We start from the raw sequence: 16,849 nt of genomic DNA on the forward strand, positions 1-16,849 counted from the left end.
AGTGGATTGCAAGGGTATAGGGTAGAATGCAAGGGTATAGAGTTGAGTGCTACAGAGTAAAGTGCATTGGCCTAGAATGTATTGGCATAGAGTGAAGTGGCATAGAGTACAGTATTGCAGAATGGCATAGAGTACAGTGGCGTAGAGCAGAGTTGTGCAGCGTACATTGGTGTGGCCTAAACTGGAGTGATGTAGAGTGCATTGGTATAGAGTAGAGTGGTACATTGTAGAGTAGAGAAGCATATTGTGAAGTGGTATCGAGTGCAGTGACAGAGTGGAGTGGTGTAAAGTGGAGTGGTGCAGAGTATAGTGCAGTGGTGTGGTGTGGTGCAGTGTAGAATGGAGTGGCGTAGAGTGGAGTATTCATGGTGTGCTAGCACACTGACGTTACAAACAACACATTTTCAATTAATATTACCTTTACATTAGCACAGCCATACACTTTTACTAATAAAACTAAATAGTGCACAGATGAAAATGTGCGGAAATTGCATCACCTAGTGTAATGATTTCTTTTGATCATATTAAAGTATCTGTCTCCAATACACTTCAGAAATTACAAAAATATACTTCATTTGTGTTCCTAATTCTGAGATATTCTGAAGTAATTACACAGTTCATTTAAATGTTGTTGTGTGCTAGAAACAAAAAGAACTTTCCCACCCCAGTATGCAGCAAGATTGTCACATAAATCCTCACAATTGGATGTCAGAGAAAAAAAGTAAACACACGCCCTTGCAAGACAGCACCTGACATTTGACCTGGGTCTTTGAATGAACAGCAGATGTGATGAGGAAAGAACAAGATTTACAGGCCTGTTTACAGAAAGGGAGGACTTGGAAGGATACTGTAAATAAGGTTTGGGGAAGGGAAGATACAAACTCAAACTGGGCAGCCTAAAACAAATTAAACCAGAAAATGGAAAGCAAGAAAATGTGAGTTACAAACCACAAAGCCAATGGCAAGCAACAGGCAGATTGCATTCCTAGGTCAGCTTACTGAATGTCCCCAAGAGGTCTTTAGCAAACCAGACAGCTGCGCTGTCTAGTAAGCTGCGACGTAAAGAATGCACTATCAGTTATTGCCATTGTACCATGCAGAGTCTCACATTTGAATTGAATACCTTCACGTTTGATTTGAATACCTTCCCTACTAATGCTCTGCACTATTAGACAGTTAATGATGGAATATACGTATAAAAAACAACAGAAAGTAGCCTATCAAACAACATAATATGCAAATACGTCCCTGTTCACTAGACTCGTTCAATTAATAGGATACTATACCTCCCTATTTTTACATCCTTACACCCTGTAACCCACCCATTGTGCTCCTATGGCATTCTGCCTGCCAGTGACTTGCACGTCACCTAATTGTCAGTTAACTCCATGCCACTGTGTCATTCCTTCCCACTTATCCTGTTTATCTCACACATCTCCACCTCTGTAAAAAAAACAATTCAGTTATATTACATCCTTATGGATATCATTAAAAAACATCACCACTTCTTTCAGTCTTTGAAGAATAAGGGGAATTAACTATTCAATTTAGTTTGGTGAATGAAATACTATTGTGCCTCTGACTCTTGGAATTATGGGATCATGTTTTTAAACCTTCCTCTCTCCTCCAAGCGGTTTCAGCTGTCATATCGGAAAAATTCAGAAAGCATATTTCATTTTCTTTTGAAAGGCTTTCTCCCTAATTGCTTTTGTAAGTATGAGTTCTGTAACACTGTAATTAGAGACATTAGTAAGTATTGTTTAGAGTAGTTGAAGTTCGGAGGGATCTGCAGAGGGACTGGGTGGGCTCCAGTTGTTGAGAGGTCTTGAGTACAGTCTGGAAGCCCCCGAGTTCTTAATAAGGTTTTCCATGAAAGAAACTCAACCCTCTAAGGCCCACATTTGGACCTCAGTGGTCTTTTTCAAAGACCGCCGAGGTACCGACGGGCTGAAGACCGCCAGTGCAGGCGGTTTTTCACCCAGCGTATTAAGACTGCTGGAAGCCCTCTGTCCTTTTTCAGACGGAGAGCCGCCAGCAGCCATACTGGCGGTCGGCGGTGAAGTGGAGGCTGCTCCACCTCCACTGCCACGCCATCAGAACACTGCCTACCGAATCACAATCCATGATTCAGTGTGGCAGTGTTCTGGTGACGGGGAGCAGCCCCCATGGATCCCTTTCCCTCCTGGAGGATCACCGGACAAGGTAAGGTGATCGTCCGTTAGGGGAGGGGGTGGGGTGTTGTGTGTTGTGTGCATGCATGGGGGTGTGCGTGTGAGTGTGTAGAGGGGGTGTGTGAGTGCGTGTATGCATGCGGGGGTGTGGTGTGTGTCTGTGTGCGTGTATGTCTGTGTGCATGTGTGCGTGTATGTCTGTGTGCATGTGTGCGTGTATGTCTGCGTGTCTGTGTAGTAGTTGTATGAGCGTGCGTGTAGGGGGTGGAGGGTGGGTGTGTCAATGTTTTGAGGGGTGGTGGGGAGGGGGTCTTGCCACCTTTGGGAGTGGTAGGGGGGTCGTGATGTTGGGGGGAGGACTCTGGGGAGGGGGAGAAGGGTGGGGGAGACCCCTATCAGTCCCAGGAAACAAAGAGAGGAAGAAGCGTTCTAAGCCATATAGGAAGCTCTGCTGAACAAAAAACAATTGCCTAATTTGAACCCAAGAACAAGACAGAACCCATAGTAGACGCCAGCCCTTTGGGTCTTGGAGCTGTCCTCACACAGGAAGTCAAACCAGGGAGAAGGGCACCGCTAGCATTTGCTACCAAGGCTCTCACACAGGCTGAGAAGAAGTATGTGCAGACTGAAAGGGAAGCCTTTGCGATCAAGTAGGCCTGTAAAATTTCCACCTGTACCTGAGTGAGAGACCGTTCAGAGTGGTTATCAACCACCAACCACTTGTCCCCCTGTTCCGAGGCACTGCACCACACCCCTCACCACGAAAAGAACGTTGGGCCATTCAACTGCAACACTACTGCACTGAAGTAATCTACTGCCCAGACGCCAAGAACCTGGAGGACTTCCTATCGTGTCACATGCCACCACCAGCAGAAGACAGCCTGGCCACTGACGAAGCAGCAGAAGAATACATGCAAGTGCTAGCCTACAGCGCCTGCCCGAGGACAGTTAACCTGAGCAAAAAAGTGATGCCGTAGCTGACGATGCAGTGCTCATGAAGGTGAAAAATACCCTGGCTAGAGAATCATGAGAAGACTTCCTCAAAGATGCTAATGACTGGACAGGCCCAGAGAAGGAAAGACTAAATAAATTCTGGAGGGTCCGCAACAAGCTCAGCACAACCCGAGATGGTCTCATCCTATGAAGACACTGGCTGGTATACCTGCCAGCCTCCAACAGTGAGTACCCATGCTAGCCCATTAAGTGCATCCGGGCACTGCAAATATGAAGTTGCGAATGCATAACAAAGTGTGGTTTCCCCATCTAGAAGCCGCTGTGAACAACTCAGTGACACAATGCTCCGCATGCCAACTTACAAGCACACAAGAAGCCCCAGCACCTAGCATAATGGAGGAACCGTGTGCTATGCCCTGGTCGAAAGTCAGCCGGGAGTTTCCCAGACGGGGGGACCACCTTGGTCTTGGTAGATGGATACTCGAAGTATCCAACTGTTGAGGTAATTGACTCCACTATATCTGTCAATTTGACCCCCGGGCTAGAGAAAGTGTTTGTGATGTTAAGTATCCCAGAGGAAATTAAGACCGACAATGTGCCATTGTTTCAAAAGACAGTGTTCAAAGAGATGTTGGAACGGTTAGGAATACAACACCGCTGCATCAACCCCAATGGCCGCAGGCGAACGGCAAAGTCGATCACTGAACAAGGTCCTTCAGATTGCCACGATGAAAACAAATGACCTTGAGCTTGAGCTCAGCCTCCAAAGGTTTCTAAGAGAATATGGAGGGACGCCACACTGACCCCCACAAAGGCCCCTGTGGTCATCAATGTTGAACAAAGCCATGCGTGGCACCATACAAACCTGCCCTGGGTGGTCGCCGCCTTTATACAACCCTAAAGAGACCCAGGCTAGGCAACTGCAAAATAACACATGGGTGAGCATGAGGTGGCATGCGGAAACATGACATCTAGACCCCAGAGACCATGTTATTATCAGGGGCAGGAGGCCTGGATGGAAGTTCTAGATGCCTTTTGAACCTGGAGTGCGGACAGTCCTCGCTGTGGCCAGCATAATGGTCACTGCCAAAAAAAGACGGGGCAGGTGACTGTTAACATTTAATGAAATCCCAAAGTGACTTTCCCTGAGTCACAAGAATCTACAGTGGAAGCTGAAAGCAGTTCATGGGATGCACCCACTAATCAAAGGGAGCCCAGTGGGGCAACACTGACTGGCCCTACACCGGAACAGGGCACCATGGAAAAAAGGACCAATAGCCACTAGGACATCTGAGAAAACACCAGCCACTCTCATCACCAGCTGTATGATGTTGGGCCAAACCCGCCACTGAGCCAGAGATTCAAAGACTTTGTGTGTCACACGACAGGATGAGCATTAACACAGACTTGGGAAGGGATGCAATGAGCCGCCCAGACTCCCCTCATTGGCTCTTTGTCCCGGATGCACACCTTCTGACCTCTGGCCAGAGACTATAAAATAAACGGGTATGTACCACACGTGGTCTTTCACCCATACCAAAATGCTGAGTGTGTGTGTCCCGTTCTTAGCCCGAGACCTAATGCTGCTAGTACCAAGTGACCCTACATGCTGGTCACTACAATAGGCTTGTCTAGACGGGGCAATAGGAGGAGAGCAAGGGTTTGGCGGAGGTCAGGTGTTGGTTGAGCCACAAAGGTCTAGTCATGGAGGAGAGGGGAAAGGAATCAGGTGGGGGTAGGTTGACAAGGTTAGGCAACTGTGTCAAAAATACAATCACATGGCAAGGAGTTGTGCAATTATTGAAGATGTGGCATAGCCAGTGAAGGGTGAATGAGGTAGGGTACATTGGTTGCTCAGGGTCTGAGTTTGAAGGTTTTGAGAGGGGCACCAGCAGGGGCCCCAAACTCCAAACATAATGTTGAGGGGGCAAGGTTTGGGATGAGACCGGGGTGATTGTTTCCTGTTCCCAGAATTGCAGTAGACAGGCATATCACTCCGTTGTGATAGGATATTGATGAGGGAATGCTTTTTATCCACAGATATACCTTGAATAAGAGGCAATTTCAGGCAGGAGACATGTAAAATGTTTACCTGTCTCCTGCCTTATATTTTTTGGCTTCAAAAATAAGTAGTCTCCCGTCTGAATCGGTCTGTTGCCATGTAGGAAGTTATTACCTGGGGAAGATGTTCCTGTGTTGCTGCAAATGGATGATCTGTTTTTGAGACAAAGCTGTTCACAATGAAAGAGGCAGTCAAAATGGCGCTGATTGCATTTGTGGGATATGTAGGAGTTGATTGATGGACTGTATGTAATGCGGCTCATGGAAAATTAAGTTTTGTGTTTAATACGTTTTGATTGACTGCTGGGAAAATCCAGTAAAGGAAGAGACATAATTCTCATCTCTGTGTCCTTTTTAGGTTGCAGCCTACCAGACAGAGCAGCAGTCTGCTTTGCTAAAGACATCTTGGGGACTTTCAGGAATTTGACCTAGGAATGCATTCTGCTTTTTGATTACTACTGGTGTTGTGGTATGTAACTCACACTTTCTGGCTTTCCAATTGCTGGCTTTATTTGCTTTAGGCTCTGTAAATTCAGTTTGTCCCTCCTATTGCCTAATCCGTGTTTTCTGTATTCTTTCACAAACTCACTTTCTGTTAACAGGCCATCAAATCTTGTTCTTATCTCGTCACATTTGCTGTGAATTCCAAGACTGAGGTCAAATATCGGGCACTGTCATCTAAGGATACTTGTTTACTTTTCTTTCTCTGACTTTAAAGTGAGTGGAATCTTGCTGGATACTGGGGGTAGTAAAGAGTTTTTTTCTACCATACAACAACATTTAAATGAACTATGTAAGCATTTCAGAATATATCAGAGTTATGAACACACAAACGAAACACATTTTTTTTTATTTCTGAAGTGTGTTAGAAACAAATACTTTAATATGATCAAAATGAATCATTCAACTAGGTGATACAATTTCCACACATTTTCGTCTGTGCACTGTATAGTTTTATTAGTATAACTGTATGTCTGGGCAAATTTCAATTGAAAATGTGTTGTATGTATTGGCAGTGTGCTACCACACCATGAATACTTCACTCCCCTGTACTCTGCACCACTGCACTTTACATCACTCCACACCACTACATTTTGCACTACTCCACTCTACGCCACTTCACACTATGCCTTTCTACCCTACCCTGTACCACTCTACTCGATAACAATGCACTCTTCGCCACTCTAGTCTAAACCAATGCGCTCTTCGCCACTCCAGTCTAGCCCGCACCAATCTTCTCTACACAACTTCACTCTACACTACTGTACTCTACACCACTCTACAACGCTGCACTCTACGCCAACATACTCTATGCCAATGCACTTTACTCTGTAACACTCAACTCTATGCACCTGCTCTCTACGCCAATCCACTCTACACCACTCTACTCTGCACCACTGTACTCTACACCACTTTAATATATGCCAATACAATCTATGCCACTCTACGCAACTCCACTCTACGTGCACGCCTTCTTTACACAGCTGCACTAGACTCCACTTTTCACCATTCCACTCTATGCCACTGCGCTCGATGACACTCTACTCTTAACCACTGTACTCTACATCACTGTGCTTTATGCCACTGCTCTCTACGCCACCCTACTCCACCGTCCAACACTGCGCTCTGACACTCAACTCTGCAACACAGCACTGTCACTGACCGTTATGCCACTCTACTACACTCTACACCACTGCACTCTACGGCAGTATACTCTACTCTGCACCACTCTATGTTACTCTACACCACTCTACGTCACTGCACCCTATGCTACCCAACTCTACCATGCACTCTACAATATTACACTCTATGCTACTTGACTCTACTCTGCGCCACAGCCCTACTCAACTCTATGCCAATCCACTCTGCATCACTCTAAGCCACTCCACTCCATTCTAATCTATGCCACTGCATTCTACAAAGCTGCATTGTACATCGCTGAATTCAATGCCACTGCACTCTAAGCCACTATACTCTCCAATACTCTACACCAATCCACTCTACATCAGTCTATTCTACTCTATGCCAGTTTACATGATTCCATACTGTACCACTCCAATAGGACACACTCTGCCACTCTCCTCTATGCCACTAACGTTTAGCCATATGCAGTAGCAGCCATGCTGGAAAACAACATGGCTGAAACACATTGGGAAAAGCTATTGGCTCTTGCATAGGCAAGACCTATTGGCTATGCCATTGCTATTTATTTAAAAGGTCGGGTGTTAGCTAAGACCTGTTGTTTTTGTTTTTTTAAAACAGAACCTTACAAAAAAAATACATACATGTACATACACTCAGGCTTTCAGTCAGTTCTCTTCAGCGACTAGCCCAATTCAGTGTCATTCAGCATAGAGCACGGAGCCTCCCATCTTTAGCAATTGACGTCTCTTATAAATGAGTGACGGCATTTGCTTGTGCACAAAGTGGACATATGCATAAGAAGTAGTCAATTTCAGTGCCAATGTTGGCTTTTTATTTAAATGCAAAGCTTTTTACTTTTTTTGTATTTAGAAGTGCGTTCATGCCAGTAGAATGCCAAATATTCAACAGCTTGTAAACATTGTCTCTCAGCGCTTCCGTGGGGGAAGCGCTCCATTTTGTAAGCTGGGCTCACCCATCACAGAGCGTGGCAGCTGAACATGGTAAATTAAGATGCAACTAAAGGACGACAGGGAATACAAAATGACTTATTATATAAAAGGAATTATTCTAAATCAGAATCTTCGCAATAAACGTCCAGTGATATTATTTATTTAATTATAGCCATCCCTGTTCCTAATTTCCTGGGGCTTAATCCTCAACAAATGCCTGGACCACAAGTCAAGTTGTAATAAACTGAATCAAAACCTAACGAATTCATTAAAACGCGCTGAATCGTAAGGACTTGGACGGCAACAAAATAGTTACAACAGGGGCCCGACATTCGGTGCAGGAGCCGAGGCAGTTTAAATGAGTCTGGTCCGACCGGGAACTGACTAGCCACGCCCCCGCCCTGCCACCTACAAGACACAGCCTCCTCCATAAAGGGCCCGCACCAGTTAAAGGCAGCAGCCCGGGACAACTAGTACCAAACCTGGCAGTGTTGACCGGAGCGAAGGTAACACCCAGCCTCGGGTACTATTTTGACTCGAAGGGTGAGCCCCGACCCGTCCCCCAACAAGAACGACTTGCGCGGCTCACTCTCGTCTGCTATCCAGGCCCTATCTAGCCGCCCTTTTAACTCTATGGCTGTGTTGCTTACGCAATGAGCGCAGGTTCTCGCGCGTTCCTGATGACAGTCTCGTGACGGCGCCGAGTGAGCGCTGCTCCGGCTCAGAATGTGGAGACTCCCGAACCTTATAGGAAGAGGTAATGTCCGCTGGACTGACCCACACGTTCTATTATTACTTACTCTGGAACTGGGAGAGTTATGGCACAAGATCTTGAAATAGCCATGTGCATGCATTGTCATGAAAACACAAAATGGCATGTATTGCAATCTGACCTTCACGCAGTTGGCACACCTCTCCTAGTACAACGGCTGGATCGTAAAACTAGCATATATAACGGTCTCTTTTTAATGCGCTTACTCAAATTTGTGCCACCGTGCCCCCAAATACAACTCCTGTCGTGTTCCACACCGCCCCTTAGAGAATGGCTTGTGTTACCCTTTACTTCAACGCAAAGTCGGTCAGTCGTGCAGCGCAAAATGATGAACGGCAACTGCATTAAGCCTACCTGGCATCTGTCCTCAATGCAAGAAAGGCGTGTCCAACTTTTCTTTTCGATTACTGGCGTGGCCCATCCCTCAGGAATGCCGGTTTAGCTTGTATGGTATCTGTCTGTAATCCAGCGGATGTCAGTTCAAAGACCCTCATATGTTCTATGTGTGCTTTATTCAGCATTTGGCATGCGCTGTACTTATTTTAATTTAAGTAACTGGGCCGTTTCTCTTTCAGTGACAGGTACCACGTGTCAGTCTCTGTAATAAGTTCAGGAAACGCTATAGGAAATCACTGTTCAAAGGACAGGTGGGGTGGATGCTGTTCTAAGGACACGATTTCCACATGCCTTTCTGTGCAGTAATAGCAGGTGTAATAGTGAAATTCACAGTATTAAGAACTAGTATAAAACGGACACTCAATATTATTACAGAAACAAATCAACCATATACAGTTTCTGCATTTAAAATATGTGGCACTCAAAACGGTGTCAACCTTAAAGACGGGCGGTGGGCCTAGAAGTCTCTGCATTAAGGATATTAGCTAATCTCCTAGCCTGTAACTGTTGGAACTCTTAATTTTGTTTGTTAGGAGCAGACACATATTGGCTGGCCTTTTTTAATGCAGTTATATATTTGTGTAGAGAGAGCTTAGGTGCAGTTTTAAGTGAGGAGTCAGAACAGCACCTCCAATCCTGATGATCGTTATTAAACCACGGAGAGGGTTTTGCATTAGTTTTACCCCATTTATATGCGGCAGGGGCAGCACTATCGAGAGCTGATGAAATTATAGGACAGGGTGAAGGGTATTTATTAGTGAGGGGGGGGCTTTGCTGAAAGCACTTTGGCCTTTTCTCCGGTACCAAATTAATTACTGGTCGATTAACCTTTTTCTAGTCTCTCACCATTGCTTTGTGGCAATAAAAGGATTTACGGAGAGGTTTAATTCAAAGTTTACTTAAAAGTAAATTGTGATCTGACGAACTAGAAAGACATTCTGTCAGGGAGTACTTGATATAATCGCCAACCCATTCTACTACTTTCATCTCCAAAATTAACATGCCTAAGCTATTCACTCCTCCAATGCATCTAGCTCACCCCAAATCTCAGTTTACTACCATGATCTCCCAAACAACCCTACTAAATTCTCCCTCCTTTATCTCACCTTTGACTCATTCAAAACCCCTCTTGATGGTATGATCTCCCTAACCCCTTTCCACAGACTCTTCCCTCCTCCATCTCTCCTTTACATAGCCCAGCCTCATCCTTTTACTATAAACTCCCAATTAACACTTCCGGATTCTTCCCTCCTCAATCCCTCCATTACTCTAGTCAGTCCTACTAACAAACTCACATATCCTCTGCTCAAATTAACTCATAATAATACTAATACTGTATTTCCCTACACTAATTAACCACTAATTCCTCTTGGGTGCCGGAGTACCGTGCTACTCGCCGATAAGCTATTCAATGCCTTGTCGGGGTAATAAGTGCTATACAATTACAGTATCGTTTGGGCCAATAGCCGGTAATCTGAGTGTCTGACAATATAGCAGGAGACCTCAACAACCAGATACAAAGACAGCAGAAAAGGGGCTTGTGAGGATCTTCTAAATTGGTCATAAGTATGCTTAAGTCACCAAGAAATTAATGAATGGTAGTGTTTGCGAGACAGCGAAATCAGTTAGAGCTTCACGAAGATCTTTAATAGAGAATAAAAAAAAACTACTATCCAGTAAGGGAGAGAAACCAATTACAGAACGGTTTCTAATATGGTCTTTGCCATGTGTCCTTATTTTAGACTGCCACTCTCTGCCCTAGTTCTGTGAAGAACTGTTTGTGCATTTCTCACCGGTCTACGATAAGGAGTGGATTTTTTTTTTTTTTTATGACTCCTACTTCACCCTGGCCTCTTGCTTTCCAAATATTTAAACTGTTTAAGAACATAACGTTGTCTGTGTTTTTTTGTTCTTTTTCAAACCAGAATCAATTTCACCTTTGTACCTATAAGCATTGCATCACCGGCAGCTGTATTCAAAAGGTTTGTTTATAGTATTGGCCTATGTCAAACACAAGCAACCCGTCTGCAGCGCAGGTACCCGCAGAACTAGTCTCTTGTTCATTGCGTTTTTAAAAAAAATCAGTTTATCTGTGTGCAGCACTACTTTTTAGCTTATACCTGTTAGTGTCCCAATCAGAATGTCGTTTTAAAGAAATGTGCTTTCATTTAACGTTCTTTTAAAAGCTCGGACTAGCTTTCCTGCTGTCCAGAAAGCTGCAGGAACCATGATACATCTGGCATGGCACAGTCTCTTAATAACGGTTTACTTTGTATACTTGATGCTAGTGGATTAGAAATAGCCGAAAACAAATGATGGCAAATTCGAAATAAGTAAAAAGATGTTGGCAAATTAGAAATCAACAAACGTAGATTTTGTCAAAATAGAAATCACCAGGAAAAATGACAATACAGAAGGAATTGATCGTACCAAGGCATGTCTGCCGCTTTACAGTTTACTGAACAATCTGGGTAGGATAAGCTCATTACCATAGTTATCAGGACACTAGATTTCAGTGTCGGAATTTAACTTGTAAAGAGGAATGTGTTCGGTTGTTTCCTAAACTACATATGTTTTTTGATGGTAAAGACAGCGCAGGGAAGCATATTTCAAAAGGCTGCAGCAATAAAGTACCGACCACCTGCCCTAGAGAGGTATACACACGGGATAACCAGTCACGCCCTTCCTAGCTGAGTGAAGAAGCCGATCCTGGAATGAAGTACTAGATGCACGAGTGAAGATACATGGAACCATTGTGTTAATGGCCCGGTGACCCATGCACGGTTCTGAACAGAATGCTCTTCCTAACAGGCAACCAGTGAAGCTTTGACTGAGGTGACTGGATGCCTGTTAAGAAGTGCATTTAGGGTAAAGCTCTGAGCGTGGTTCATTGGGTCATGTCGAAGTACAAAACGTGGCATCATTGGACAGACAAAATATAGCAGGATTTTCTCCTTGTGAAATGCCCCATAGAGGTGCCAGTGTATTTTTCGTGACATGTTTGACCTCCTTCCCCGTTGTTGTGAACAATTTTTTGAAATGTCTGTTTGGTCCCGTTTCAGCTCTACATCGTTTCCATTCGGTGAACGTATCAAGCTCTCTGCATTCTGCACCTCACACCGAAGTTGACGTCCTAAACTCTTCTGGATTACTTCCGGTAGGGTCGAGCTCGAGCGTCAAAAGGTACAGCAAGGGCACACTTCCACGTTGCTTTTTAAAAATACTAGGAGGCTGGGAGTAATCTTTCTCGTCAAAGATTTGGTAGATATTTTCTCGCAGTTAGTTTTGTGCTTTGTGATTATGTACCTATTTGATTTTTATCTTTTGTCTTTAGTTATATGCTGCATTCATCACTTTAGCTCTCAGTTGCATGGTAAGAATAGGCTGCCTTTCTGCAGTCTAAGGGGTAGACCGAGGCTGAGAGGACCCATAAAATATCTGGTGGAAAAAAATGTAGTTTTGCAAAAAGTTCATAACTAACTAATCTACAACAATACCCCTAAATTAGTTTCGAAAAAGTCCTATCACTGCTTTCCTTAGTACTAGATTTCCTTCTCCACTCCTATTCCCAAACGGGAAGAATCACTCTGTGGCGCAGAAGTAGCTCTTCCTGCCCCACTCAACCCCACCTTTGATTTGAGAACCCGTTGCTCCCTGTTCCTTACCCTAAGCCAGGTAAATTTTGTCATGGTCCTTGAGGTCGATCCTTCTAAGAGCCCCCGTCTAATCATCCATTTCTTTGCATATTGGTTACAGCTCTGCATTGCTAGCTAGTAACCTCATACTCCACCCCTCAATCAGAATTTCTGTTCCTTTTAAATCTTCCTTCCCACCCGTCTTGTATGCACCCTCAACAAAAAAACAAATAGACCAAAGCTTACATTATTTCTAAAGTCTTCAAGTTTGAATTGAGTTTTAGCAGAATTCTCCATCCTCCTCTTCCTCTTTCTGGTAGAATCCCTCTTCTGCTCATTTGTTCCTCATTATGACCCCACTCTACCCCCCCCCCCCCTTTGCTAGTAGAATTATTTGCCCCCTGTGCCCCACTCTAATCGGGGTGAATTCTGTCTGCCCCTTCCCCATGTCCTCCCGTTATGTAGTTCCCTCCCACCTTCCTTCCTCTACTTCACTTCCACCACACCTTTCTCATTCTCTTTGTAGTTCCCAGTCTTTCCCTCTCTTTTTCTCTCCAGCTGTTTTGTTCTCGCTCCCCTTCCCATCGTCCTCCTCTTTTCTCACTCCCCTCCTCTACTGCCCCTTCCCTCCTTTCTACCTCTCACCCACTACACATTCCTTGCTCTCCTCATCTCCTGCCCACTTACTCTCTCTGCTTTCTCTCTGTTCTTTCTTTTTCCCTCATTTCTCTTTCTCCTCTGCTTACTCCCACCAATTCTTCCTCTACTCCTGCCCCCCCCTCCTAGGAACATAACATAGACTCATGCAGCCGCTTTGGTGCAGGTGGGTCAACACCTATGGGGGGACCCTATTCAGTCAAAGGCCTTTGAATATCGATGATAAACGGAGGGCGCAGGGCTCCCATTACAGCCGCACCTCCTCCTCTCTTCAACATCTCGCACTACTCTGTCCTTGCACTCCCCTGTGCTTCCTGTTTTTTCCCCAACTCTCTCTCTCCTTTTCTACTCAGTCGTCCCCTTCACCCCCCTGTCACCATCCTTCCATCACTGTTGTTCTGTTCCAGCTCGCCTTCTTCACCCTCTCCGTCTACTAGCCACTCACTCCATCTCTATATTTTATTCTCTATTCCTCACCTCATTCCCCTCCTCATCTGTTACACTGCCCTCCTCACATTATCTCCCATTCTGCTCTTCTCTCCAGGTCTCATTGCCCTCTTCCTCCTTCTCCCCAACTCGCTTTGTGATAACTATTACCAGTTCTGTGATTGTGGCATTGACCATCTAAATTGCGTTAGTGTGTTATCCATATGACCTTTGCCCCACTGTTATGTAAGCGCTCTCATGCTGTTTGATGTCGCTACATAAAGCTGTTAAATACTTAGTCATAAAATATCCGCGCTTTAAGGAGCCCCGCCCACGTATTGCTTCGAGTGGCAACTGTAGCCTGTTGTTAAGCTTCATGTTTGAGCAACAGGCTCACATATTCATTGCTGGAAACCTCTACTGAGGCTGAGAGATGATCCAGATATTCATCCTGGTTTTTACTGGAAGTAAGTAAAAGCAGCATTCTTTGGAGCTAGCCATAGGTTGGTAGGCGTTCACTTGAGACCAAGAATGCACAAAAAGCACATGCTACTACCCACCATCGCTCCACAGAACTTGCCCTGAACTCTCACACTCATGCATACAGATTGAAAAAACATCCTAAGCGCATCCGATCACGTTTCAGTGTGACCTACAAGACTTGATTACTATAGTGTGATTCCCCCTTGACTGGTGCTCAGAGAAACTACAGTACTCTTCCCTAATCTATGTATCTCGTTACTGATGTACACTTCTCAACAGAGAGTTCTTCTCCAGTTTGGTGTGTGAACAATTTAAAAGCGCACTGCTTAAATCAGTTTTCGAAAACGTAACAACCCATACTACAGACCTATATCAAACCTGCTTCCCCCCCAGACAAATCCTCCAGACATATTCAACCAATTCGAACAGTCCCTGGAAGCTCTCCTATAGTCTTCAAACTAGCCAATAGGGGACAATATATAGTCTTAATGTGTGATGCTTTGCATCTTGCCAAGAATAAAAATGTTAGAGCAGTCCAGTCCTCTACCTTTGACTGTCTACATCTCTGCACTTTACTAGCAGGATCGGGAACCTAGGAATTTAGAACAACGCACTTGACTGGCTGATCTGTTTCCTGTTTCATAGCTTACAAGCCAGGTACCTGGCTTCCTAATGCTCATACACTCCAGATCACATGGGGAGTCTCATAACGCTTGGCATAGTTCCCTTGCTTCAATACATAAATCGCCAGTAATTTCACTGATTACCCTGCTATGGCTTTACCTTTTTTATGTGCCAATTACCCGTTAAATCATTTTCAGTTGAAACAGGTGCCACTGATGCACCAAATCTACTTCAACACCTACGAGTAGTAGTTTTCTAATAAGATTGACATACTCATATGTTGCAATCTATCTGAAATCCGTATCTCAGTCACTTGAGCAAACAGGATGGGAACACGCTTCAAGCCAAAGAAAACCAAGACAAAAGCTAGGTGTAATAATGGAGTCCAGGTGCTGAAGTTTCCTCTCTCACCCAGCAGAGGCAAGACTGTCTTCAAAGAGACACACAGACACAACCCTGTGAGCCATTATACCAAACCTGGACTGAAGTGTTTTCCTTCTCTCCCCATCCCACTGACCAAGTGAACTGAATGAAACCTTATCAGCTAAGCAACTGTTAACACAACTTACCCCTAACACTTTTTGATTCAGTGCACTCGGCTTCTATTACCCACCCAAAACCGACATCAAATCAGGTGACTGACAACTCTGGGGTGATACGTAGATTCACGCACTGACCCCGTAGGGACTACCTGGCATAACAAACAAGCATTAGCAATGCACTAGGGTCTCGCATTTGTCCGAGTTACAGCTATTACCAGTTGTAAACCCCCAACCGGATTTTTCTTCCCACGTTAAAAGAAAAAAACAGCGCAATCGCGCTGCTACAGTTCACTCGTAATGAAACCTATCGGCAAAATTGCAATCATGTGCGTAACCGGCAAAAGTGCAATTAACTGTGTAACAGGGTCGATATTAAGCAAAGTGCTCGACTTCTGCCAAGCGAGATCGCACTGCGAAAATAGAGAAAAATTAGGCCACAAACCTGATGGGAAACAGCAAGCCTCGCATGTTTTCTGGACTTGGTTGCTACACTCGCGGAGGGCTAACCACCGGAAAAGGCATGAGGTATGCGTGCCTTCCACTAATCAAAGTAAGCAGATTCTAACCGGCATGCCCACGACCCAATGAAAGACACTGACGTGACGTGGACGGGGCTCCGAGCTCTTTTCTAATTCTTAAAGCGTCTCGCTAGTGATACGCATGCGCAAGCGCATGCGACGCAGGATCGATCCTAATAATGAACTCCCTCCATCCTTAGATGGTGCTTTTTTAGAGATGCGAATTGCCATGTGCATGACACGGACATAAGTAATTCATACTTAATCATATTGGCCATGAGCAACCAGACACATAATGACTGCACAAACTCCAACTAATAAATCCTCTTCCCATTGAAGAAGGTCAACCACTGCAGAATCCCAGTGCACTGCAAACCGACAGCAAAGAATGACAACTGACACCCACCCCAAAACATCAGAAAAAAATTCAGGCTGACACTGAGACTGGGAGCCACTAATCGTAACAGTTAAATCTCTCGCTAAAACACACACTACACTCTGAGGAAGGTGTACTACAGCAGAGTCTGGACACTCTGATTGGACATCACTCATTAAAAACACACATCCTACAAAATGTCAGCAACCTGGTTGACGGGGTTCTTAGGTGCAAGGTCACTGTAGCATGGGAAAGTAAGACAGAAGTAGACACGGGGCGGGGAGAGAAAGTGCTCCTGGACATGTATAGGCCACCCAGTACTCGCAGAATACATGGCCGCAGAGGGGAGACGTGGAATGAAGGACAAGAAGGGATACAACGGGCAACACAGATAATGGAATATGGCAGCAAGCATTTGGTGATAGAAAGGTGCAGACCTGGTCAGGACTGCACAGACAGACACGGAAAGACACGATTGTGGAAACCTGGAGGTACACACAAAAAAACGTTGGCAGGGATGAACAAACATTGTAAATGGAAGACAAAGACACATGGATAGTTTGACACAGCAAGGGAGTAGGACAAATCAGATCTGAAAATAAGAAGTAACAAACACTCGGACAGAGAAATGCAAATACAG

At 44.8% G+C, this 16,849-nt stretch overlaps 1 protein-coding gene across 1 annotated transcript in view; it reads left to right on the plus strand.

Moving 5' to 3' along the window:
- Nucleotides 1-8,351: 8,351 nt before the first annotated feature.
- The window catches only part of DELE1 (DAP3 binding cell death enhancer 1), a 37,346-nt gene continuing 28,848 nt past the window's right edge, over nt 8,352-16,849 (plus strand). The window contains exons 1-2 of the mRNA XM_069199493.1: nt 8,352-8,537; nt 12,011-12,131. Of these exons, the coding sequence (XP_069055594.1) occupies nt 8,507-8,537; nt 12,011-12,131 (152 nt within the window). The 5' untranslated portion in view covers nt 8,352-8,506. The remainder of the gene's footprint in view (nt 8,538-12,010; nt 12,132-16,849) is intronic.

Source organism: Pleurodeles waltl, chromosome 7 (genome assembly GCF_031143425.1).
Source record: "Pleurodeles waltl isolate 20211129_DDA chromosome 7, aPleWal1.hap1.20221129, whole genome shotgun sequence".
Lineage (NCBI taxonomy): Eukaryota > Metazoa > Chordata > Amphibia > Caudata > Salamandridae > Pleurodeles > Pleurodeles waltl.